The 27,635-nt window shown below is 42.1% G+C and overlaps 1 protein-coding gene across 1 annotated transcript in view; it reads left to right on the top strand.

Moving 5' to 3' along the window:
- lama1 (laminin, alpha 1) overlaps window positions 1-27,635 on the top strand; it is a 175,236-nt gene that overhangs the window by 19,275 nt on the left and 128,326 nt on the right. The window contains exons 2-4 of the mRNA XM_060922407.1: window positions 2,921-3,091; window positions 3,370-3,482; window positions 19,401-19,643. Of these exons, the coding sequence (XP_060778390.1) occupies window positions 2,921-3,091; window positions 3,370-3,482; window positions 19,401-19,643 (527 nt within the window). The remainder of the gene's footprint in view (window positions 1-2,920; window positions 3,092-3,369; window positions 3,483-19,400; window positions 19,644-27,635) is intronic.

Raw genomic sequence — 27,635 nt, 5'->3', positions numbered from 1 at the left:
TTGCTGCGAAGCGACAGTGCTAACCACTACACCACCGTGCCACCCTTATTTAGTACTAATGAGCACATTTTCTTTCTCAAGTGTAGTCTAAAGACTCTAAAATAAAAAATAAAATTTAAAATTTAAAGCGAATAGCAGAAATTTGACATCGGCTTCTCAAGAAGGACCAAACAAAAGCTGTGATAATCAAAAGGTAAATTTTCTAGTGCTGTCAAAGTTAACGCGATCTCAATTTAACGTGATTAAAAAAAATAGTGCCGTTAACGCAAATTCTAATTTGGCCCTGCGAGTCACCCGTAGTTCCTGTTGAGGCTTGTCGCGCGCTGCTTCAATAAGAGTACGTGTGAGTGATGGAGAAAGGCATAGACATATAAACATCCTCGCCGCCATATTGGATGGGGCAAAGTGGAGAATAAAGAAGCCTCATTCATGTGCTGCGTTTAACTGTACCAACAGGTTTACCGTCCAAACGAGATCACATGGGATTACCTTTCACAGGTGAGACTGGAAAAATACTTTTCATTACTGTTCCTTCAGTCTTCAGTTTCCCAGCTCATCTCCACCGGGTAGGTGTCGAGTTATAAGCAGTGAGAATTAGATAATACAGTGCCACACTATGATGAACGTTTTTGAACGTATGATGAATGTTTTTATTTTTGTTATCTGTTTTTTTCTTCTTTTATGGCAAATACTTCTCTTCAAAAGAAACTAATGAAGAGTAAAATAAAATTTTTTTATTTTCACAGTGATATGCACTTTATTTTTCATCCCTTGGTTTTCTCATCTAATATGGAAGTTATGGATGTCAGTGGCTGTGACAAGACGTGTTATGCTCTGCAATAAAAAAAAAAAACATTGGTACAAAGCAAGCCCATTCACTTTTTTATGCTGATAAGAGAATTACAATGGTTTTTCACGTGACAAAAATGTGCGATTAAATTGCGATTAATCGCGAGTTAACTATGACAGTCGCGACATTAATCGCGATTAAATATTTTAATCGCTTGACAGCACTAAAATTTTCTTAAAATAAACACCACTTACTTGATATCGAATCAGTAGCCTTGGCAAACCACGAGGTAAATTTCGTTTATCTTTTTATCTGCCGATTATCTTCCGATACTGCAAAATTATAACAAGGTTTCTCTTATTTCGTTTCTGGTTCTGAAGTTTATCAAGAAGTAGAACGGGTAATCGAACTTGATCAGGATAAGTGCTGATTGGTTACGAAGTTTATCAAGAAGTAGAACGGGTAATCGAACTTGATCAGGATAAGTGCTGATTGGTTACGAAGTTTCGCTGTTGTTACACGATGACATAGTGGCTTCGCCACTCGTTCTTGTGTACCTTTGATAATGCAAGATCAACTGTTTGTATCACAAGATCACAATTCACCATTCTGGTGATTGTAATGCATATGCGCAGTGCTCTATTGTTACACTCATTCTTACATTCTTACAACGCGATGACATAGTGGCTACTGCCTCACTTTGCCTCTATGAGGCAGTAGCCACAAAAACATACAGTACCAGTCAAAAGTTCCGACACCTTCTAGTTCAGTGTTTTTTCTTTATTTTTCATTAATTAAAAGACGCTTCATGTCTTAAAGTAATGATGGATGTCATTTCTCTTTACTTAGTTGAGCGGTTTTTGACATAATATGGATTACTACAGTTGTAGAATAGGGCTATTTACTGTATTATTGTTTACTGTTTACTGTTTGATCTCAAACACATTAAGAAGGCAAGAAATTGCACTAATTCATTTTTGACGAGGCACAACTGTTAATTGAAAAGCATTCCAAGTGACTACCTCATGAAGCTGGTTAAGATAATGCCGATAGTGCACAATGCGTCATCGTTTTGTTTGTTTTTACCACATAATTCCATTTATTTTTTTCGCGATGTGGTTTCCATCAAATACTGCACTCTGATTGGCTGGCGAGCAGGTCCGTATCCTACGATACGGACCCCGGTTACGGACCTCTGGCGACTCGCTCGTTCACAACAACAACAAACATAGTAGAATTTTTTGTCAACATTTATCTTTTTTTTTTATAAGATTTATTTATAAGATTATCAAAAATCTTATAAATTTTTGCCAGCATTTCTCAGGAGAATAGCATTAATTTTACAGCATGGATAGCGATAACGACAGTCTTCACAGCGAAAGCGAGTTTTACTACCCTGAGGAAGAATAAAAGAAAACATTTCAGGAGAAAGCTGAAAACCTGTAATTTGCTCACACTGAGCAAAAACATGGCTGAATCCTGAATGACTCAATTTTGTATAAATAGGGGACTACATAGGCGGCAAAATGTAGTTTTTTCCCTGCCATGGAAGTGCACTTGTATACCCAGGAGGAAGCAATTTGCATTACAGCCGTGAATGAGGATTCAAAATGGCGGCTCGGCTCGGTTTTCCCTTTCGGGCGCTCTCATTTTCTGTTAGAATTTGGTAAAGAAAAAATAAATATATTATTTACCAGCTTAAGGTCGTTCCGTACGGTGAAATACTGTGACCTCGGCCTTGAATACTGACCTCGGCCCAGAGGGCCTCGCTCAGTACTTTCAAGACCTCGGTCACGGTATTTCATGATATGGACCTCCCAGCTGGTAAATAACATATATATGTTCCATATATAATTTCATAGTTTTCAGTATGTCTTCAGTATTGTTCTACAATGTAGAAAATCGTCAAAATACAGAAAAAGCTATGAATGAGTAGGGGTGTACAAACTATCGGCTGGTGCTGTAGGTTCTGACAAAAACAAAAAATCTTCCAGAACATGAATGTAGACTGGTACTGTAGTGAAGAATTGTAAAATTAGTTTGCTAGTAACAATGCTCTATCTTATAACTCAGCTGTATTGGAAGTCTGCTTGTAGGCTTGTGGTCATTTTTCTTCTTTTTTACCCCAAGGTCTTTTTCCTGCGATTCTGAACTTGGCCAGCAATGCTGAAATCACCACCAACGCCACATGTGGGGACCCTGTTCCTGAGATGTACTGTAAGCTAGTAGAGCATGTTCCTGGCAGACGCATCCGAAACCCACAGTGCAGGACATGTGATGCAAACAGCACGAACCCCAAAGGTTAGTCAGTCTGATGTATACTTTTCTGTCGTAAATGTGTTACTATCAGAGTTTCTGAGTCACAGGCTTTCCGTTTGGTTCTTCCTTTTCATCCATTATAATTTATTATTCTATTATACTCTATTTATGTGACAGAATATTCTATGTTCCCACCCTTTTATGAACTGATGGATTACTACAGTATTTGTTGACTGAGTTTCCAGTACATATAGGCCTAAGTAATAAAAGCTAAAACCACGATAAATCACAATTATTTGATTAATCTCCTGTCTGTACAGAACGACATCCCATCACCTACTCTATCGATGGCACCAATCAGTGGTGGCAGAGTCCCAGTATCAAAAATGGCCGTCAGTTCCACTGGGTCACCATCACACTGGATCTACGACAGGTAGGACTACAGTCACAGCAGGGCTTCAGAAATAGTGTCTTCAGAATAATGTTTGTTTGAGGACAATTAACAGTTATTCCATGAAATCGAGTCGTACATGAGCTGATAGCCGACGAGGCGCGTACCACCGAGTCGGCTATAAGCCATGTACGACGAGATGGCGTGGAATAACTGTTTTATTCTATCGACATTCACTGGATTTTGGAGAAACTGAGCATTTTTATTTTGATTTTTTGCAAATTCGATCAATAAAAACTTTATACAAAACATCCGACAAAATCATTTCTGCTTAGAATGTAAACAAACTGGCGAAATGACAGTAGCAATTTGTGAAAAATGCTATAATAATAATTCTTGAAAAATAAAAAAGGTATGTTCTTACCATCAAATACTTTTATTCCATATTCTGTTGCTTTTTTTTTTAAATTAGGTTTTTTTTCCTTCTTTTTTAGGGTTTTTTTTTTTGGTGGTTGGCAAACCAACTTAAAGGTGCATTACTGCCACCAACTGGGCTGGAGTGTGGAACAGGCGATATTGGGGGGGGGGAAACTATATTCTTTTAGCCAATTCTGTTTCTTTTAAATACTTGATAAAGTGATATATCTGACTTGATGCGCGCCGCCATTTTGTTTTTCTCTACTCACGGTATATGAGCTGATAGCCTAGTAGAAGAGTAAGGAAGAAAGAAAGAAAGAAAGAAAGAAAGAAAGAAAGAAAGCACAACTTTATTCAACACGCACTTGTGAATTTCCTCTCTGCAGTTAATCCATCTGAAGCAGTGAATACACACGTGAGCAATGAGCGCACACACATACCCAGAGCAGTGGGCAGCCATGCTAACAGCACCCGGGGAGCAGTTGGGAGTTAGGTGCATCGCTCAAGGGCACCTCAGCCCAAGGCCGTCCCATATTGATCTAACCAATCAGAGTGTGCGATTGCTCATATCCAGTGAATGGGCGCTTAGCACTCCATGTCTCTTTGGCTATCAGCTCATGTACGACTCGATTTTGTGGAATAACTGTTAAATATATTTAGGACCTGCCTAAAATCTGAGCTCCCGATGAGTGTAAAATGTGTTAGTAAATAATCCCATGTTACTGTTTAAAAAGGAAATTAAAAATGAGTGCTGGTTAGATACCCATCTATCTTATGCAAATAAAGATATAAATTTTGTTGTCCAGTGGTCAGGTGTTTATGAGACATATTGCCTCGCAATTACGATCAGGTACCCTGTGGCGGTACACGTACGGACATTGTACGGTCACAAAAGCCATCAAAAATCAGGTCAATGCATTACCATATTCTCTTAAGTATGGAGCTCCGCTCTGCACGCTCTGCAGCGCTTCGCTGTCAACAATGTTGTCATACGGTATGTGATTAATATTTCATCCAAGATCTTATGGAATCAATTTTGTGCCAAAATGTTCATACAATACTTTTGAAATATCAAACAAAAATGACAAATCAAAATACAAAAAAAGAAAAAAAAGTAAATTTTTTTAGACTGGCAAACAAATTATTCATGTAATCGTGCAAAATATCAGTCTATTACTCTTCAGAAACCTTTTATTTTTGTTCCGCGTCTTTCTCAGTTTTGTTTGACGTCATTTATTTTGGTTGCGATTCCAGCTTTCTCGTTTGCGCTCCCTGACTTTTTGCTTGCAGTTTTGGCACAAACTTCACGTGTGGGCGGGCTGTCCAGGAACGCATTCCCATTGGCTAACTTGTGTTTGACTGACAGCTACGCTCAGCCATTCCCTACTCGGATTCTGGCGGACTGTTTGACGAGTGACCGATCCATTGACGGTAAACAAGGACTTCAGTGGCGACTATGATATTGAATTAATTCAACAAAGTGTAAATTCAGTATCATAGTCGCCACTGAAGTCCACTCGATCCTTGTTTACCGTCAATGGATCGGTCACTCGTCAAACAGTCCGCCAGAATCCGAGTAGGGAATGGCTGAGCGTAGCCGCCAGTCAAACACAAGTTAGCCAATGGGAATGCATTCCTGGACAGCCCGCCCACACGTGAAGTTTGTGCCAAAACTGCAAACAAAAAGTCAGGGAGCGCAAACGAGAAAGCTGGAATCGCAACCAAAATAAATGACGTCAAACAAAACTGAGAAAGACGCGGAACAAAAATAAAAGGTTTCTGAAGAGTAATAGACTGATATTTTGCACGATTACACGAATAATTTGTTTGCCAGTCTAAAAAAATTGACTTTTTTTTCTTTTTTTTGTATTTTGATTTGTCGTTTTTGTTTGATATTTCAAAAGTATTGTATGAACATTTTGGCACAAGATTGATTCCATATAGATCAGCCAAATCTTTTACAGAAACCTTGTCTAGCCTTTTCACACTTGAAACTCTCCTCAGCAGGTGCTGTAACCTTTTACCACGAGTGTTGTACCATCCTCTGTAGGCAAGTCCTCCCCTGCTCTAACAATCTGTCAGTAGCAGCAGGAGCCCAGAGGGCTTTTGTTGAAATCAGACCCCAGAACAGGAAATGCACTGTGTTCCTCCTCCTTCTTCTCCTCCTCCACACTTTCTGACCAGGCTTTCATCAGCTGTGCCAGGTCTCGTAGCCTACCTTACGGCCATTAGCACACCTGCTACTGAAGCCCTGTAGATTTACAGCCATGTATTACTGGAGCCAATTCCTCAGCCCACACAGAGCAGTCTGATTATCCCTACTTTAAATCTGTCTCTCTCAGTTAGAATATACAGTACTTGACACCACCAGCTGTATCACATCCTTGTGTAATTGAATATTTGATGTTACAGTCTTCAAAACCTCTGTTTGGTTCAAAGCCAGATGTAGGTGTGCCAAAAACAGTATCATTTCAAAATGCCCTGCAAACTCTGTAAGAGCTCTTAGAGCTTGTCCTAGCTGTGAAAATTGGTTTCTGATATCTTGCTTCCAGTTTTCAGTTCAAGATGGATGCTGTGCTGATGCAGTTGCATCATTATTGCGTGAGGTTGTCAAAGATCATTTGCTTAACTGTGCGGTGATAAGACTGTATCAGCATGCAAGTATTGCAGTATACAGTATACAGGCTGTTTGTGTGCTCCTCTCAACGATGTACGTGTATATACTGTGTTTAATTGAGTTGGAAAAAAATGACTAGTTAATGTTTGAAACATCCTCCTATAGTGGTAGCACCGTAGTCAGTGAATGAGACTGAAAGCCAAAACCTCATGGGTTTGATACCGCCAGTGCTTTTTTGAGTAAGGTTCTTGACCATATTGCTGGGTCTCCAGTTTGATCCTGAGATCAGGTTTCCTTCAAGTTTTCCTGTTTCCTCCCAACTTCCAAAAACATGCTGGGAGATGGATTGGATATGCTAATAAATGTGAATATGTGTGCATCAGAGATGTCCACAAGCGCCGGTGACCGGCGGTTTTCTCCGCCTACACAGACAGTCTGTGCGAGCTACTTGAGCCCAGAAAATAATAAAAACTTGCCTTTCAATGGGGTGGCATGGTGGTGTAGTGGTTAGCACTGTCGCCTCACAGCAAGAAGGTCCTGGGTTTAAGCCCAGCGGCCGGTGAAGGTCTTTCTGTTCGGAGTTTGCATGTTCTCCTCGTGTCTGCGTGGGTTTCCTCCGGGTGCTCCGGTTTCCCGCACAGTCCAAACATATGCGGGTTAGGCTAATTGGTGGCTCTAAATTGACCGTAGGTGTGAATGTGAGTGTGAACGGTTGTTTGTCTCTGTGTCAGCCCTGTGATGACCTGGTGACTTGTCCAGGGTGTACCCCGCCTTTCGCCCGTAGTCAGCTGGGATAGGCTCCAGCTTGCCCGCGACCCTGTAGAACAGGATAAGCGGCTACAGATAATGGATGGATGCCTTTCAATGTTCAAGCGATTTATATCGTCTTCGTTGCCCATAATTTGCTGTAAATCCAATTATTCATCTCATTATCTGTAGCCGCTTTATCCTGTTCTACAGGGTCGCAGGCAAGCTGGAGCCTATCCCAGCTGACTACGGGTGAAAGGCGGGGTACACCCTGGACAAGTCGCCAGGTCATCACAGGGCTGACACATAGACACAGACAACCATTCACACTCACATTCACACCTACGCTCAATTTAGAGTCACCAGTTAACCTAACCTGCATGTCTTTGGACTGTGGGGGAAACCGGAGCACCCGGAGGAAACCCACGGGGAGAACATGCAAACTCCACACAGAAAGGCCCTCGCCGGCCACGGGGCTCGAACCCAGGACCTTCTTGCTGTGAGGCGACAGCACTAACCACTACACCACTGTGCCGTCTTAAATCCAATTATTTCACCACAAAATTGTTTTTCATTCGGGTTTAGCATGACCGGAAGTGACGCCATATTTGTTGATCGATTCTCATGCTCTGATTGGCTGAGCCGGACCATGTGACCACGCCATAGTGTATGTAGTTATATTACACCATGTAGTTATGTCCCAGAGCCAGGCAGCGTACTACAGAGGGTAACTGAGAAAGCCAAGCACACACACATCTGGAGGGAAATTTCATACATGTTTTGCAAGTATTTTACAGGGAAATGGTGAGTAATTTATTTCCTGAGAATGCACCAGAAGCCACCAGAAGACATGTAAATTTCAAAATTTTCTGGGAGGTCATGCCCGCAGACCAGCGATGGACAATAACGAAGTACATTTACTTGAGTACTGTACTTAAGTACACTTTTTGAGTATCTGTACTTGAGTATTTTTTAATTTTTTTGGAAACTTCTGACTTTAATTTCACTACATTTGAAAGGCAAATATTGTTCTTTTCACTCCACTACATTTCTATCAAGGTCCTCGTTACTCGTTACTATGAAGCAGCTTTGAAAGTGGATGGTTTTTTTTTTCTTTTCCTTTCTAAAACGTGATTGGCTTTTTCGCAGGTGACACTGAGACAGTCGATCAGTAATCACCAGGGTCATGTCACGTCCATAGACTGGATAAAATCAAGATCAGTGATTTCCCAGTAGGATTATTTGAACACGATCAGATGATGGCAGAATAGAAGGAAGCGGTTCTTCTGGAGAATGCACACACCCATGGCCCATGAACTCATGTTTCGGTTTTCTGAAAGGAATAAAGATTCATTTCATTTTAAATGTTTGTTCGCCTAAAACGAACCATATCACAGCCTACAAAAACTCACCATCCAACCTGCGGAAGCATATTGATGTATGTAAACGTTTTATTCCAAGAGAAAGCTTGCAATGAAGTTGTCTATGCTTTTAGAGCTAGCGATAACATTGCAATAGCTATGCAGTCTGGTTAGTCACATGACTTTCTATGGATTTGCCCGCCAAGTTGCCGTAGCTTTGTCCACGGCTAATGTTAACACATAGCTAGTTAACTTGGACACTGTTAGTTAGCATGTAAAAATGGAGTTACGCTAACATGAATAACGTTAACTTATCTGAAGTCCTTTCAGAAATATGTTTTAGGATAGTCTTGCCAAATAAACAATTTAGAAATCTTTCTTTTCTAGTAGCATTAGCTACCCAATATAATTGAGTTTGAAAAGAGTTTGCTAGCATGTCAGGTGGAGTTTCACTGACTAGCTAGCTTAACGTTAAACCACCATGATGGCACAGCATGCGTTCATTTTGTAAATCCAGTAGGTTGCTTCAGAGGCATTAGGTTTTGTAAGCGTTGTGGCAATAATACAACGATGCGTTGACAGAAAATGTACATTTAATACTTAAGTATTTTTAAAAGCAAGTACTTCAGTACTTTAACTTAAGTAAAAATTTGACTGGACAACTTTCACTTGTATCGGAGTAACATTTGATCAGTGGGATCTGTACTCTGACTTAAGTAATGAAGTGGGGTACTTTGTTCACCTCTGCCCCAGACCCTCTTAGCATTAGTGCGCCTTTGGTGCACCGTGGCGGCTTTGCTGCCGCAAATTCCAGAGCTGCCGACTACTTTTTTTTTAGCCGGCTACTTCAGATTTTCTGGAGAACCCTGGTGCATGGTGCCATGCAGTGGATTAGCATCCCGTCCAGGGTGTATTCCTTCCTAGTGCCTAGAGTCCTTGGGATAGACTCTGCAACTATCACGAACTTGACCAGTGTAATCAGCTACTCAAGAAGAATAAGCATGAAATGGCTAAAGCTGGTTTGATCAGAGCATTGTCACAAGTGGAATAAATTTGTAGTTGATTACCTGGAAAACAAGCAGAAAAACACAAAGTAAATGATTACTGTCACAGACAGAAAAAAACAGCTCTCATACTATTCTATGCACATAAACATGATCATTTTTGACTTGTTTGTTTATTTAGACATTTTGAATTTTTGAGTAATATTTTGCTAAGGGGTGGTGCAGTGGTAAGCACTATTGCCTCACAGCAAGAAGGTTCTGGGTTCAAACCTCACAACCGACTGGAGCCTTTCCGTGTGGAGTTTGCGTGTTCTCCCACGTGGGTTTCATCTGGATGCTCTGGTTTTCTCCCAAAGTCCAAAAACATGCAGATTAGGTCATTTGGCTAGTCTAATACCCTGTCCACACTAGGGATTTTGTACCGATACGAAACTACTTTCGTACCACAACACCTGTCCACACTAGCAACTATACCGGTACTGTAGCGGTATAACTGTATCGGTACGAAACCCACAAATGTATGGGTTTCATACCGGTACAGTATCGGTATTGTAGCGCTTCGCTGTAGTGTGGACAGATGAAGTGGCTCTGTATCGATACAAATATAATGCGCATGCGAAAACGAAACGACCGTGGAGCTACATGGAGCAAAGAAAGGGGGGAGAAAGGGAGAGGGGGAGGAGGGAGGGAGGGGGAAAGAGGGAGGAAGAAAGGAGGAAGAGGGGAAAAGGGAGAGAAAGGGAGGGGAAGAGAAGGAAAGAGGGAGAAAGGGAGGGGAAGAGAAGGAAAGAGGGAGAAAGTGAGGGGGGAGAAAGGGAGATTCGTTTTCTTTGTTTCTTTCTCAACTGCCTCGCACGTTTTATACGATTCGACTGAATAAATGACCACCAGAAATACAGACTGTACGTTGACAACAAAAAGCACACACACGTTGTTTCATCCGCCATATTCTCGGAAGGAAGTTACTCGGTAACCACGGAAACATTTTGCGCACGCGCATTTCAACTTCCGTGAAAGAAAACCGCAAACATTTCTCGCTAGTGTGGACAGATGCACTAAACTGTACCGGTATACTTTGTATCGATACAGTTATACCACTTTCGTACCGGTATAAGTGTGAACACAGCATAAATTGTATGAATGGGAATGAGAACAGTTGTTTGTCTCTGTGTTCGCCCTGTGATAGATTGGCGACCTGCCCGGGGTGTACCCCACCTCTCACCTGAAGTCAGCTGGGATTGGCTCCAGCTTCCCCTTCAGCCCTGATGGATAAGTAGGATGGCTTGATGGATGGATGGATTTTGCTAACATGGTTACATAGCAAGCATTTGATTCGTCAGCTACTCATGCCTATCGCTGTTTGCATATATTCATAAAATTTGGAATCACTAACCTTGTTATAACAAAACATGCCCTGCAAAGTGCCTCTCTGAGATACTGAGCTACTCATCCCACCGAGGTGGGATAAACTGTTGTGGTATGTGTGTGATAGTCACTGCTTAATCTGAATTTGTAATGTTTATCGCAATGATATAACGCCTATGATTAGCATAAAGGTAACTACGGGTGATGTCATTCGTCACTACTGACGATATCCAAATAGTTAACAATTATTCTACGAAATTAAGTCTTGAGTGGAATAATTGTTTCATTCTATCCACATTCACTGGATTTTGAGAAACAGAGCATTTTTATTTTTATTCTTTGCTATTTTGATAAATAAAAACTTTATACAAAATGTCCGACAAAATCATTTCCGCTAAGGTGGACTTCTTAAAAACCTACCGATGGCTGCACGAATTGACTTTAGTGTTTTGTTGTTGTTTTTTTTGTACAGAGTGCTGTCTTGCTGTCATGGCGAGGTATAGAATAGCTTTAGACAGTTATTTAATTTTTTCCTTGGACATTTCAGTCATGGGCGGCACGGTGGTGTAGTGGTTAGCACTGTCGCCTCACAGCAAGAAGGTCCTGGGTTCGAGCCCAGTGGCCGGCGAGGGCCTTTCTGTGTGGAGTTTGCATGTTCTCCCCGTGTCTGCGTGGGTTTCCTCCGGGTGCTCTGGTTTCCCCCACAGTCCAAAGACATGCAGGTTAGGCTAATTGGTGGCTCTAAATTGACTGTGAGTGTGAATTGTTGTTCGTCTCTATGTGTCAGCCCTGTGATGATCTGGCGACTTGTCCAGGGTGTACCCCGCCTCTCGCCCATAGTCATCTGGGATAGGCTCCAGCTTGCCTGTGACCCTGCACAGGATAAGCTGCTACAGATAATGGATGGATGGATTTCAGTCATATAATTTTCGAACTTCTTTGAGCTTTTGAACCAGTCTAAAAAAATTCAACAAATTTTAATGCTTAAAGGTGAAGAATGTAAATGAACTGGCGAAATGACAGTAGCAATTTGTGAAAAATTCTATAATAATAATAATTCTTGAAAATAAAAAAAGATACGTTCTTCCCATCAAATTCCATATTTTGTTGCTTTTTTGCATGTTTTTGTTTTCGAGTAGAGTTTATTCCGTCCACAGTTGGTTCAGTAACACGCTCCGCCATTTTGTTTTTCTCTACTCACGGTATATGAGCTAATAGCCTAGTAGTAGAGTAGCCAATCAGAGTGTGCGATTGCTCATATCCAGTGAATGTGGATATAATAATTACAGATATACATTATTTCCTCCACCATTTTGTCTGCTACTCATTAAATGGGTGCTAAGCATAAACCAAATCTATCGAGGACTATTTTCGGACTATGTGCTAACTTTGCTTTGACTTCATAATTCCAGTGCTAGGATTTGTTTAAGTCTCTGTCATGCCACATGAAAAGAGACTCATTTAGCCAGAAGCACTTTTTTAGTCTGGGCTAAAGATGAGTCAGGCTTTTGTCTGAGAGAGTTGTGGAAAGTGGGGGAAGGGAGTATGAGTGTGAGAGAGGGGTGGACATAATACAGGCCAGGACAAAGCAGGCCAGCGTCACAGAGGCCAGTCTGAGGCCCTGGGGCCTGGGGGTGATTCACGGAGGATTAGCTGATGCTACCTGCATGAGAAACAAAATTTAGCGTCACCTGGGCTCTGTGAATGGCTAATTAGTCAGCTCGAGGAAAACGCAGGTGGTAACCTGATGCTAAAGTCAGTTCTGCCCGTTGTTTCTTGTTGAAAAGGTTTTTGGATTCATGCAAGGAATAATAAGTGCAATGTAATCGATGAGTAGCATGTCATATCATAATGAAGTACTACACTGGGTTTTTTTCTTTTTTTCTGAGCTGGATTGCCTGATAGCGTTCTGGCAGCAATTCCAGTATAATGTCTCCCATCATATGATCTCCTCTCATCTCATTATCTGTAGCCGCTTTATCCTGTTCTACAGGGTCGCAGGCAAGCTGGAGCCTATCCCAGCTGACTACAGGCGAAAGGCGGGGTACACCCTGGACAAGTCGCCAGGTCATCACAGGGCTGACACATAGACACATACAACCATTCACACTCACATTCACACCTACAGTCAATTTAGAGTCACCAGTTAACCTAACCTGCATGTCTTTGGACTGTGGGGGAAACCGGAGCACCCGGAGGAAACCCACGCGGACAACATGCAAACTCCGCACAGAAAGGCCCTCGCCGGCCATGGGGCTCGAACCCGGACCTTCTTGCTGTGAGGCGACAGTGCTAACCACTACACCACCGTGCCGCCCATGACTGAAATGACCTTCCATTCTTCTCCAGGATATTTCTGTGTTCGTGATGTGATGAAGCTGAATGGAAGACTAACTGACAGTGTGCTTGTGTGGCGGTATTCTTTAAAAAAATGCAGTTTTCTCGACAACTATTTGGTCTCCGAAAATGAAAGTTTGAATTTTGAAATCTACGACTAATTTTACATAAAATAAGTTTGAAAATCAATCCACTGGAGGATCCCTTTGAAGTGCATATCGCGGGTAAATTCAGGAGCAAGATCAATGTAATTCTCCTATTTTATATTAAACTTTGGTCAAATATCTGTCACAGTTTGCACTTTGTGCAATTTTTTTACCTTGTGCAATACCAGAAAAATTCAGTTGAAATCAAGCCATTTGAGGCGAATTGGTCCGCCTCTGAAAAAACTTGGCATTTGGATTTCCCGGCAAACATTGATTTTCGTGGTGTCGCGTGCGGGACGCCTCCTTCTGAATCCTACGTCAGCGCTGGTTTGTTTATGAGAAAACGACCTGGTGGTTTTCTGCAAATTTCTTCAACGTTATCGCGTAATTATTAAAATGGTGAACAGATGTATCGTAGGAGGGTGTAGCAACACCAATCTTGATGGGATTAATACTCGTTGTTTCCCAAAAGGCCGGACAATGAGAGAGAAATGGGAGCGCTTGGTCTACACAGGCTGTGCACTGAAACCGTGCAAAGCTCGCGCAGCCTGCTGGCGCTTCCGCAGGCGACGTCACGAATCTGGCTCCAGACTCCCTTGGGATTTTTCCAGAGGTGTTTTGTTATTTTATTTTTTTTCTGCTGTAGACAGATGGCCTTGTGCAAAATTACCCTTCTGGATGAGCGTGTAAAGGGACATACTTTCATATAAAAAAAACACAAATTTGGTCCAGAATATGCACTTTAAGGTGTCACCTCTGTGAGTCGTGTAACATGTTTACTGGTTTAAGAACACCGGGCTTGTTTCAGAGGATGTGAAGAACAAGCCGTTAGAGCTAGTGTGAGGACCAACACAGCTGGCCCAATGTCTCCAGAGATGTTTGGACAGCTGAGACTGTGTCTTTGCAGGAGACTGGTGTCACATTTGAGCTACTTGGTGGGAGGCCAAACAGGATGAGAGACCCCCAAATGACTTCGTTTTCTGTTTGTTTGGTTTGGTGACGTTAATTGGATCAAGAGTTTTGTCTCCCTGCTTGAGGAATTCAACTGCAAGCAACAGCAGATGCGTCAAGTAATTTATCACATCTTTCTCTGATATGGAAGTGTTTGCTTTGTGGTTTTCAGCGTCTGTGAATGCAGCATGCTGTGTCTGCAGCTTTGATAAGATAAACACACGGTGCAAATGCGAAGCGTATAGTGCTTATTGTTCTTCTTTATCCTGGTATATTGTACTTTTTTAGGCTTTTATTTTGTGAGTAATCATTGTAAATTTATTACAATTTATTAAATTACAACATTTATTTGTAATTGGCATTCACGGTGGACAGCAAACTAAGAACTTCATTGCGCAAGAGGACATGTCCTTACTGTGCATATAACAATAAACACTTTGAACTTGAGCTTAAAAGTGTCCTGACACTCCAGTCAAAATGTTTTAGTCCTCAAGGCCAAGTGGCTTTTTTATTGTATCAGAGGAATTGCGCCCACCATGATGACAAGGAGAAATATCCAAAACAAACGCCAGAAACAAAAGCTCATTCAGAGTTCTGTAGACAAAAAAAAACACTACCTTTCACCAAGACTGACTTCTACTGAAGTACGTAGTTGGAGTGTTATACATTTTAAGTTATTTAAATATGCTGATGACATGGCTCTGGTTGGTCTACTGCAGCAGGGTGATATGGAAAGAGAATATGCTTACGCCCGCCATACATCATCTCTTCAAGAATGGTGCCAAAATAGCTTTTTAGAAATGAACGTAAGTAAGACTAAAGAACTTGTCATTCAAAATGATAAGGACCTGTTATCTCCAATAATCGTCAAGGGACAGACAGTGGAAGTTGTGAATGATTTTAAATATCTTGGCACTTTTATAGACAGTAAACTCATTTTTAAAGAAAACACAGATTTTATTTTTTAAAAAGTGCTCACAACGTCTTTACCTACTCCGTAGACTCAAAAACTTTGGTGTGAACAAGGACATCCTACAAACAGTGTATAAAAACCTTGTTGAAAGCATTCTATCATTTAATATGATCATGTGGTATGGTAACTTGAACATCTCATCTCATTATCTCTAGCCGCTTTATCCTTCTACATGGTTGCAGGCAAGCTGGAGCCTATCCCAGCTGACTACGGGCGAAAGGCGGGGTACACCCTGGACAAGTCGCCAGGTCATCACAGGGCTGACACATAGACACAGACAACCGTTCACACTCACATTCACACCTACAGTCAATTTAGAGCCACCAGTTAACCTAACCTGCATGTCTTTGGACTGTGGGGGAAACCGGAGCACCCGGAGGAAACCCACGCGGACACGGGGAGAACATGCAAACTCCACACAGAAAGGCCCTCGCCGGCCACGGGGCTCGAACCCGGACCTTCTTGCTGTGAGGCGACAGCGCTAACCACTACACCACCGCGCCGCCCTGGTAACTTGAACATGCAGAGAAAAAATAAGCTACAGAGAATAGTGAATATGGCCACAAAGATAATAGGAAAGCCACAAAAGCACTTACTATAATGTATGATGAACAGATTTTAAACAAAACTAGGAAAATCATAAATGACCCTTCCCACCCGCTCCACTGTGAATTTGAGCTTCTACCCTCTGGGAGGCGTTTTAGAGTGCCCAACGCTAATAAGAACATCTTTAAAAACTCCTTCGTCCCAAAAGGAATAAGGGCGATAAATAATACAGGGATTCTTACTTAATTCACCCCAGTCCTTTTTATTGGTCTGATTATTTATTTATTATTATATTTATGATGTTTATTACTTTTTAGCTATTTCATTCTTTTAAACACTCTTTTGAGTGCTAATGTATTTTTATAATAACTTAGTTTTCTCTTCTTCTGTTGTTACAAAATGCAGTGCTTGAATGCTTGATTTGTGTATTGTGATTTTAATGTTTAATTGTTTAAATGTCTGTGGTGAAACTGAAGACAAATTTCCGCATTGTGGACAATAAAGTATTCGTATTCGTTATATACTTTTTAATGCTTACATAGGGCGGCACGGTGGTGTAGTGGTTAGCGCTGTCGCCTCACAGCAAGAAGGTCCTGGGTTCGAGCCCCATGGCCGGCGAGGGCCTTTCTGTGTGGAGTTTGCATGTTCTCCCCGTGTCCGCGTGGGTTTCCTCCGGGTGCTCCGGTTTCCCCCACAGTCCAAAGACATGCAGGTTAGGTTAACTGGTGACTCTAAATTGACCGTAGGTGTGAATGTGAGTGTGAATGGTTGTCTGTGTCTATGTGTCAGCCCTGCGATGACCTGGCGACTTGTCCAGGGTGTACCCCGCCTTTCGCCCGTAGTCAGCTGGGATAGGCTCCAGCTTGCCTGCGACCCTGTAGAACAGGATAAAGCGGCTACAGATAATGAGATGAGATGCTTACATATTGTTTTGCTTCAAATTTCCTTCCTTTAAAGTTAATTTGATTCGAACTTTTAAACTTTGTGACTCGCAGCAGCTCTATCTGACTTACCTTTGGAATCTGCAGCATGTTATTTTCCATAGCAACCATCCATAAGCAACATATGATTACCATATGCATATCAAAGGCATTAAACATGCCAGAGGTTCTTGGTTTGGAAACGAAATTAAAACGCTCCCCTATAATAACACTTTACGCATTCCTTTAATTTCTGCTTGTAAGTCTTCACATATCTTGTCACGAGAGAGCTTTGGAAACCCCATGGCTTCAGATGTGTATTTTTAAATCCTCCTTTCTCACATGGTTATCAGAAATCGCTCCCTCCGTAGCTTGCTCTATTTCATTCTCATCACACCACTACTGACTTGGCTGAAGATGTGGAGATGTTTGTTTGTCTCATCACCTTGACATTGCGATGCTCCAAGCAAGCATGGTCAAGACCTCCAGGGTATCAAAGCAAGAAGCAAATGGAGGAAAGGATGAAACAGCCAGGATGTTGTTAAACTGTGAACTTTGAAGCCTGTGTTTTTGTATCCAGTATATCACTTTTTTTTTTTTTTAGATGTTCCTCACCCATTATAGGGGCTGGGGTTCCTCCATACCTTGGGGTTGTGGAAACAAACATGCAATGCCTTCTATATATTTGTGAGGGGTTAGTGTGTTTTGGCTTCCCAAGGAGGCCAGTGTGGGAAGATTGTGAAGAGGAATGAGAAGCAGATGCAAGCTTTGTGAAAACATGGGGTATGTCTAGGTTTCTTGTCAGGATTTTGAGGGGGGGGGTTCATGAAAGAGTTTTCTTTTTCAAAGTGCCTGTCACAACTTGCTCTGCAAGGATGCCTGGAGAGACACGGACTGAGAATGAGTGGGACAAGGGACATAATAGGGAGAACAACAGAAATAATTTCCCTTTGTCTGTTTAGCAGAATGAACAAAAGAGACAGTAAGGACTGCACATGAGACACAAACACTGCAAGTTCGAAAAAGACACAAGTTGGAAAGAGAGCTGTAGAATTGAAAAGCGGCATGTCTACCAAAGGAATAGAAATAGCAGAGAGATGAGCATATGCACAAACCAAATAATCCAATCCAAATGAACATTTCCCTTTGAAGAAAAAGCTGCAGCCAAACTTGATCCAGCGCATGAAAGTGTAATATTCTCAGCTCACTCAGGCACAAACCAAAATTCACAAACACCACTTGAGTGAACATGCCAATATTATCCAACAATATTGTCCAAAATATATTATCCAAAAATGAAGGTGGCACGGTGGTGTAGTGGTTAGCACTGTCGCCTCACAGCAAGAAGGTTCGGGGTTCGAGCCCAGTGACTGACGGGGGCCTTTCTGTGTGAAGTTTGCATGTTCTCCCTGTGTCTGCGTGGGTTTCCCCCACAGTCCAAAGACATGCAGGTTAGGCTAATTGGTTGTTTGTCTCTATGTGTCAGCCCTGCGATGACCTGGCAACTTGTCCAGGATGTACCCTGCCTCTCGCCCATAGTCAGCTGGGATAGGCTCCAGCTTGCCTGCGACCCTGCACAGGATAAGTGGTTATGGATAATGGATGGATATTATCCAAAATAGTCATTTGGACTTCTGTTTCTGGTTAAGAGTGCGTTTTGGCTGCCACTTCTTGCTGGAGCTTCTTTCTTTCTTTCTTTCTGGTTTGATGTTTGTTCTTTGTTTGAATGTTTTGTCCCCCGGTTGTGGTGTAGCTCTAGACCCAGTTTTGGGCGTCAGTTTCCTCAGGCCTTGGTCCACCATGGGTGATGCGTGTTTTGCTTGCAGTGGACTGCAGTGAGTTCATTGTTCCCCCTAACATCGGAGTTGCCCAATGCTCTGTGCAGCGGCGCTTCTGTGCTCACTTTCTGGATCCATGGCATGGTGTTCCGAGCACTGTTGCCCGGTGGTGTTGTGGTGGCTATGCGGGTGGTGTGGGATTTACTCTTGTGCCCTTTTTGATGGGACTGTGGCCAGCTACACCACTGGAATTACATCCTGACCTCTTTTGGTGGACTTTTTTTTTTGTAAAGCGACCTTGTGTGTGATTAAGACGCTATATAAGTTAAACTTCTCATCTCATCTCATTATCTCTAGCCGCTTTATCCTGTTCTACAGGGTCGCAGGCAAGCTGGAGCCTATCCCAGCTGACTACGGGCGAAAGGCGGGGTACACCCTGGACAAGTCGCCAGGTCATCACAGGGCTGACACATAGACACAGACAACCATTCACACTCACATTCACACCTACGGTCAATTTAGAGTCACCAGTTAACCTAACCTGCATGTCTTTGGACTGTGGGGGAAACCGGAGCACCCGGAGGAAACCCACGCGGACACGGGGAGAACATGCAAACTCCACACAGAAAGGCCCTCGCCGGCCACGGGGCTCGAACCCGGACCTTCTTGCTGTGAGGCGACAGCGCTAACCACAACACCACCGTGCCGCCTAAGTTAAACTTATTATTATTATTATTATTATTATTATTATTAGTCCTAAAACACAGTGACTGAAACTGGATTTTACTTTCCTACCAGGTCTTCCAGGTTGCTTATATCATCATCAAGGCAGCGAACTCACCTCGGCCTGGGAACTGGATTCTGGAGAGGTCTTTGGATGGTGTCAATTACCAGCCGTGGCAGTACTATGCCATCAGTGATACAGAGTGTCTGACCCGTTACAATGTCACCCCGCGTCTTGGGCCTCCCACCTACAAGAGAGATGATGAGGTCATTTGCACTTCCTACTACTCCCGTCTGGTGCCTCTGGAACATGGAGAGGTGAGCAGCTTACCAAGTCTTCCTTCTTGTTGATATAGCTGTATGCAAGTCGTTACCAATACTACCACTAGTATCTCCTTCTGCATGGCAAAAAAATCAGGGATGAGAGTTTTCCGCTTTTCGGCGGATTTCCGCTTTTTCTGAGCAAAAATCGATATTATGCCAAATCTGTTGAGATTTTTTTTTCATTGAGGGGGGTTGGGGTATGTTCCTTCGTGATACTCAAGCGTACGACGATGTTACATGTTTACATTTTCGCCATCTTTAGTCTCGCTAAGTCTCGCTGTAGAATATGTGTTATCTACAATGTAATTGGCCAAAACATCGCTGGCGAGAGCAGGATAGCCAATCATAACAGTTCTTACAAGAGTGTGGGAGAGAACAAAAGCCAATCATAACAGTTCTTACAAGAGTGTGGGAGAGAACAAAAGCCAATCATAACAATTCTTACAAAGGTACCCGCATCTGTTCTATTTTATCGAAACTTGCACATGTTCATCGTTGCTGCGCTTCAAAAATACATTTCTCTTTCATATCGGCTTTTTTACTCAAAATGCCGAATACAATTGACAAGCGAGACGAAGCGAAGGTACGTGAAATCGATGCTGGTATAAAAAACAGAGAGAGGACTGACAAGCTCTTGTCTTTGGCCAAAAGGCTGAAGAAGTCGAAATTATTAAATGAAAATGAGAAGTGACTGTGAACTATAAATAATTGTATAAAGTGTACATAGACATTATCCCATAAATTTAGCATTCGTTTGATTTAATACATTGAACATGTATATGATGGTCAGTAAATCTGAATTAATGCTGACAGTTTTGAAAATTAAATATTTCAAAAGACTTTGAAATCATATGCAACTAATGAGGACATAGGGTGACTGACCTTTTCTCCCTAAGAAATTTTATTTAATATATGAACATTTTGATAATTAATAAAACTTGCGTTTAATGTGAATTTAGTTTGTCATTTTTGTTGACCATGAATTATAACCATACCCTTGAATGTAGAATGTGATTTTATTTTGAATTCAAACAATACTCCTATTGATTTGAAACATCTCATCTCATTATCTCTAGCCGCTTTATCCTTCTACAGGGTCGCAGGCAAGCTGGAGCCTATCCCAGCTGACTACGGGCGAAAGGCGGGGTACACCCTGGACAAGTTGCCAGGTCATCACAGGGCTGACACAGACAACCATTCACACTCACATTCACACCTACGGTCAATTTAGAGTCACCAGTTAACCTAACCTGCATGTCTTTGGACTGTGGGGGAAACCGGAGCACCCGGAGGAAACCCACACGGACACGGGGAGAACATGCAAACTCCGCACAGAAAGGCCCTCGCCGGCCACGGGGCTCGAACCCAGGACCTTCTTGCTGTGAGGCGACAGCGCTAACCACTACACCACCGTGCCACCTGATTTGAAACATATTTTCATGTAAATATATAAAAAAGACAACAGATTTTTTTATCTACTACAGCTCAGATTGCAGGAAAAGTGGTTTGTAAGGCCTTATTTTTCAAAATTTTCCTGGGGGGGGTATCACTCCCGGCTTCGGGCGCCATCTTGTTTTCTGCTTTTTTGGTGACCACCCACTCTCATCCCTGAAAAATGCTGTTCATGGGACCTGAATCTAGAAACTCTGCACTCATGACTCTGAAATTCTGGCTAAAAATCAGCTGAATAGGGTCTGTAAACATGGTTGCACATATGTGTAATTTTGTGAAAGCTGCGGTGGTTCAGGGATCAGCGGGTCCACACAGTAAAAGCTAATCTGGCCATAGTCCAATGTAAAGGATGCAACTGGGCTGTGGAACAATAAACAGTCCTATAGCTAGCCCTGTATTATATTTGTATGCTGCATATTTCTGTGATAGAATGTAAATCTGCTACATTGCTTACATAAATATTGATGTTGCTATTCAGTTTAAGAATGTAAACTTGTTACTGACACTCTTATCAGTGTCATCATGCCACAAACTAGAACGGTTTACACTTCCAGTTAGTATTTCACAAACATTTGAATACTGCAATGTGACAAGCGACACTGTAATTTTCAGGTCTTCAGCAGGCCTTTCAATTACATAATTTGGGCTGCACCCTGTATTTCTGAATTTGGGCTTTTTCCGTCGTGATACAGGGTAATTTGGGCTTTTCTGGACGTGCAAAGTGCTGTTTTCCCAGCGCTCGGTGTTTAAACCTGCTGCTGCTTTTTTAGCTACAAAGTTATGAATAAAGAAAGAAATCTATGAATGTTATTTTTACCTTTATTGCAAAGTGTCTACAGCATTAATCCCTCTTGATGCACATGGCAAAAATAATTAGAATACAGTTAATTAGTATTTAAAAGATGGGTTGGGGCCTGAGGAGAGCCTGGAGGAAAGGAGCCTGGGAATGAAAAAGCAAGTTCTGCATTGTTGCCATCAAAGAGACAAACGTGTAGCAGACCTGCGACACAAAAGGCTTTTCAGTCACATCATAAGAATCGGCAGTGCAATTCACAGCATGTAGTCGGGTAAAAGATCATAGTTTAAATGTAAGGCCAGTGTCTAAGGCTATCATCAACAAGAGGACCAAGCTCCAAGTCACTCAGTGCGTTTACATGCACATAGAGAAAATCGAATTTCTGCCGTAGCTCGACTGAAATCGAAGTTCTAAATGGCATGGAAACACCTTAGCTCAGCTGAAATCGAACCGAACTGGATTTCTCGTAATCGAGCTACGCGACCTAGATAATGCGATTGCAGCCGAGCTACTTAGTGCATGTAAACCCTATCGAGCTACGTAGTCGAGCTACTTACTTCAGCACTGCCCCTTCTGGAAGTGACAAGTGACGAGACCACAAGCGGGAAACACAACAGCCTCGGTCGGCATGACAACAGTAGTAGAAACGTGCACTTCTGGAGCAATGAGGAGATAGAGTTCATGCTCATTCAGCTTAAGGAGTTGAATATATAAAATATATCTCGATGTTGCTGTCCTTGTCGTCGTTCTTCTTGTGAGCACGGAACTGATAACTTTGTTTATACTCTTGAATAGCTCTTCTTCATGACGACAACCGGAAGTGTACCAACACGATGGGGCGTGTAGCGCCACCTGTGGCTCGGGTGCACAATGTACCTCACACAATAGCTCGATTTCCTTGTGTGCATGTAGGATTGGATTTCTCTGGCACCCCTGCTGGGACCCTTTGCTCGATTACCGACAGCAGCTCAATTTGGATGTGCATGTAAACGCACTGACTGATTCCACCCACACTTATACAACGGTGTGTATTTAAGATCCAAGCTGTTTCTTAAAGTGCATATTCTGGACCAATTTCGTGTTTTTTTTTATATGAAAGTATGTACCTTTACACGCTCATCCAGAAGGGTAATTTTGCACAAGGCCATCTGTCTACAGCAGAAAAAATAAAATAACAAAATGCGTCTGGAAAAATCCCAAGGGAGTCTGGAGCCAGATTCGTGACGTCACCTGCGGAAGCGCCAGCAGGCTGCGCGAGCTTTGCACGGTTTCAGTGCACAGCCTGTGTAGACCAAGCGCTCCCATTTCTCTCACATTGTCCGGTCTTTTGGAAAACGATGAGTACTAATCCCATCAAGATTGGTGTTGCTACACCCTCCTACGATACATCTGTTTACCCTTTTAATAATAACGCGATAACGTTGAAGAAATTTGCAGAAAACCACCAGGTCGTTTTCTCATAAACAAACCAGCGCTGACGTAGGATTCAGAAGGAGGCGTCCCGCACGCGACGTCACGAAAATCAATGTTTGCCGGGAAATCCAAACGCCAAGTTTTTTCAGAGGCGGACCAATTCGCCTCAAATGGCTTGATTTCAACTGAATTTTTCTGGTATTGCGCAAGGTCAAAAAATTGCAGGGAATGCAGAATGTTACAGATATTTGACCAAAGTTTAATATAAAATAGGAGAATTACATTGATCTTGCTCCTGAATTTACCCGTGATATGCATTTTAAATACCTGATTTAAATCATATGACACTAGTTATCAGAGAGATATTGCGGTTGAGGTCAGATAATGTGGGATATAGGGCTATTTTTAGGTTTTTAAATGATACAGGCATTATTAGAATTTAGCACAATACAGGGTTTCCCATACATAGACCTTTGTGTGGCGCAGCACCACACAATGGATTCCTGTCACCACACAATCAGACTCGCGATTTTGGAAAAAAAAATTTCCGTTGCGTATCCTTCCGTTCATTCATAGTGCTCTTTCTTCTCTTTCATGCACGTGCACAGACAGAGAGAGAGACGGAGAGGTGTGTCCACAGGCCTGCCATTGCCTGGTAGGCTAATTAAAAATAACGCAGCCTTCCCGATTCGCCTTCCGACCCCTTATTTTAAAAGGTAGCCTACGTCGTGCTCGTAATGAGCTTTATCATAGCCTTCTTGGCTTACAGGAAACGGACATCCCTGAGTCAGGCTATAAACCAATTTTGATGCATACAGTAGCAACTTGACGCGAGGAACCGGCCTTATTGCATTATCCCGTTCATCCCGCTTAAGTTATTAATAATGGCTTGACATTCACAATAAATAAGGATTTCCCACTAGCCTAAATAAAGTGTTATACTCGCGGGAATGCATTGTTGATGCTATCTGAAGCATAAAATCTGAATCAGAGATGCACTGATTGACCGGCTGCCGATCAGAATCGGCCGATTTTCACGTGATCGGCCATGACCGGCCGGTCAAAATTAAAATATGCCGATTTTCTGCTGATCAAAACTTGTGTATCACATATGCCGCTTTTCCACTACAAACGCGACTGAGTCGGGCTGAGCCGTGCCGTGCTGAGTTGGGCTGAGTTGAGCTGAGCAGGGCTGTTGGAGTTGCATTTTGACTACAACCGCGCTGAACCGTGCTGGCTGGAAGTGGGTGGACACATTGGGTGGAGTTAGCGAAAGTGTGTGGACGTCACGTGATGTCGTTAAGCAGCGCAAACAGTGACATTAGTGAGCTTTTAAGCGGTAGTCTCACGACCCGGATAGTAAACAATAAACATGGAGGACATGGAGTCGTTAGTGTTGCTGGTCTTGGTTCTGTGGCTTGTTGTCACCGACAACGCCAACAGATACTGGCAAGAGCGTATAGATGAGGCGAGGCGCATAAGGCTTCATAATTCTCGTAATTCTTCTCCTTCCAGGTTTATGGTGTTTACAGATCCCAGCGTGCTCGCGGGGCGTGTGTGGGCGTGTGAGGACACTCCTCCTCACCAATCAGTGCACAGGGGAGTGTCTCCTCACGCCCCTAGCCCCACTCGGCTCGGTTTGGCTCGCTTCAGCCCTACTCCAAAGTTTTAGGGGCTAAGCAGGGCTGAAGCGAGCTGAGTCGTGCTGTTTTTTGGTAGTCGAAACGCGAGGCGTGTCGGGCTGAAGTGAGCTGAAGCGAGCTGAAGTGAGCTGAAAAAGGGTAGTGGAAAAGGGCCAATAGAGATGAAAGTGGAAATACTCGTAATTCGCAACTAAAAAGACTGCAGCTACACTGGCAGCTTGAACATGCTTTCTAGTGCGATTGTGTTGCGCTTGTGCAGAACAGTGTCAGTCCTGCACGCCTAATGAGCTCCGGCGCACGCGCCGTTAACAAAAAAAAAAAATCACTATATTTGGATATCCAAATATAGTGATTTTTTTTGTGCCAGATATTGGATGTGAAAAGAAGAAAATGTTTGTGGTTGTGTGAATTTCCCATTATGGAATTAATACGTTAGCCTATTAGATTTGTACAAAGAGAGAGAGAAAAAAAATGTCTTTTTGTTTGTTTTACAGCCTTGGTTGCACTTGATTCCATTGGAAATTACTCTACAAATACACATTTGACAAAGATGATAGAATGGCTATGGTATAAGTATGACTGGAAATTATTTTTGTATTTTGATACTGAATGAAGAAATGGGTTGTTCTATAAGGCATAAGTTTTCAGATCTAAATAGGCTTATGAAAGTGTGTTTCATAGCAGTAGGCAAATAATATATGAGGGGGAAGTTGTTTTTGTGCCAGATATTGGATGGGAAAAGAAAAAATGTTTGTGTGAATTTCCTATTTCAGGAATTCATATGTTAATACCAAACATGAAGAAAGAGTTTACAAAGAATGTCTTTTTGTTTGTTTTCAACCTTTGAGGAGTTGAAAATTTATTACTGAAAACCTGGAAGAATGTTCTATTAAAGAAAAGATAAAAAGAAAATAGTCTTTGTGTGTGCTGTGAAGTGGTTTGAAAAAATGAAATCGGAATCGGCCAAAATCGGTATCGGCAGGTCACACTCCATGGAAAATCGGAAATTGGAATCGGCCCAAAATATTGCAATCGGTGCATCTCGAGTAAAAACTAAACTTTAACTTCAATTTTGGTGAGTAATTTTCATAAATTTAAAAGACAGGTTTTCCACCAACATCAAGCCCAGCAAACTAATGGCCTGCCCTGTAATGTAAAGTTGGGTCGAGGAATGAAACCAGGCAGGGTTCTGGTAAAAATTGTTTTAGCGGTCTTCTCTTAAAGAATTTAAAAGAATTTAGATTGAACTGAATAATCTCAAATGCTTCTTGTAGCTTTAAAATAGTCCCAGCAGGTGACTCTGAAGAAAAATACTGTGTGTTTGAACACCGCCCGCTGTAAACACTTTGCATACACCCCAATGACCGACTCCACCGACCGCCACGACACCATCGCGCACGATTCCCTCATCGGCACAATGGAGCACCACAAATTGCTACCTGGTCTGTGGGAAACACTGCAATAGGGTAGTAAACATTCTGGTTCACACTCCAGTCCAGAAGGTGGCGGTAATACACCTAAAAGCTGTTTGCCAGCCGCTATAAAACAATAGAAAAGAAGAAGAAAGAAGATTTCCCTAATGCGGAAATCCCGCTCTGGTCATTGGTACACGAGTCTCGCTCCTCCACGAAATCATGGCGTGCCAATCGCAGTTGATGGAGAATTCATGCTCCGCGCGAGGCTTACGGCTAGTTCGACGAACCCTGAACAACATGGGAGTGGTGCAGATTTCGCGTCAATTACAAGAAATACATGCTAATTCTCGCTAATTTCGGTGTTTTTAAAGAAGAAAGTCAAGACATTGGGTTTTATGCAACCAAGTTTATTTAATCAACATTTGTTTTTGTTTTTTTTACTTTTGGTAGCATATTTTGGGCGCTTGACTTTAATTTGGGCGCCTTTTTAATTTGGGCGCCTACGACGTTATCCGTCGCAGGTTTCATGTAATTGAAAGGCCTGTTCAGTTAGTTCATTTTTATAGAAACAAACACTATTTTGACAATGTAATATATGTATATATGATAATTCTATCAAAGTCAAACTTTATATGCATATACAGTACTGTGCAAAAGTTTTAGGCGCATGTAAAGAAATGCTGTACACCAAAAACGGCTTAAAAAAATAATTAAATGAAATGTTTCAACATTACAAAAATACTATAAACAACAGGAAGCCATAATAAATGAAACAGAGTCAATATTTGGTGTGAGACGCCCCTTTGCTTGGGGAAAAAAACAAAACAGTAGTCTCAGGTACAATGAGTGCAGCTTTATAAGGAAATGAGCTGTAGGTTTATTTTGCACCAAAACCCAGTAGCCTTTATGTTTTCTTTTTTAATCTGAAAAATGCTCTATGTAATATGCTGCTCATATACAAACATTTTTGTTCTGTAACATTTCATTTTGTGCTGGAAAACGAACGTTTGGACTCTAAAATGTTTTTGTACCGACTCGATAATGTAGAAGTCATAAAATAGAAATCTATAACAAAGTTTGTATGAAAAAAACAAACAAAAAAACAAGGTGCCAATACTTTTGCACAACACTGTATGGACCCTTTTCACGTGACGTCATGACAAACGCGGCCGCCATTTTGGACATGTACTACCAGTAGTCTACCACAGCCAACAACGAGGAACGACGGCGAAGCATCGAAAGGAATATAGCCATCAAAGAAAGTTTT

This window comes from Neoarius graeffei, chromosome 5, assembly GCF_027579695.1.
Source record: "Neoarius graeffei isolate fNeoGra1 chromosome 5, fNeoGra1.pri, whole genome shotgun sequence".
Taxonomy (NCBI): Eukaryota; Metazoa; Chordata; class Actinopteri; order Siluriformes; family Ariidae; genus Neoarius; species Neoarius graeffei.
The sequence above is the reverse complement of the archived record's forward strand: the minus strand, read 5'-3'. Positions and strand labels throughout refer to the sequence as shown.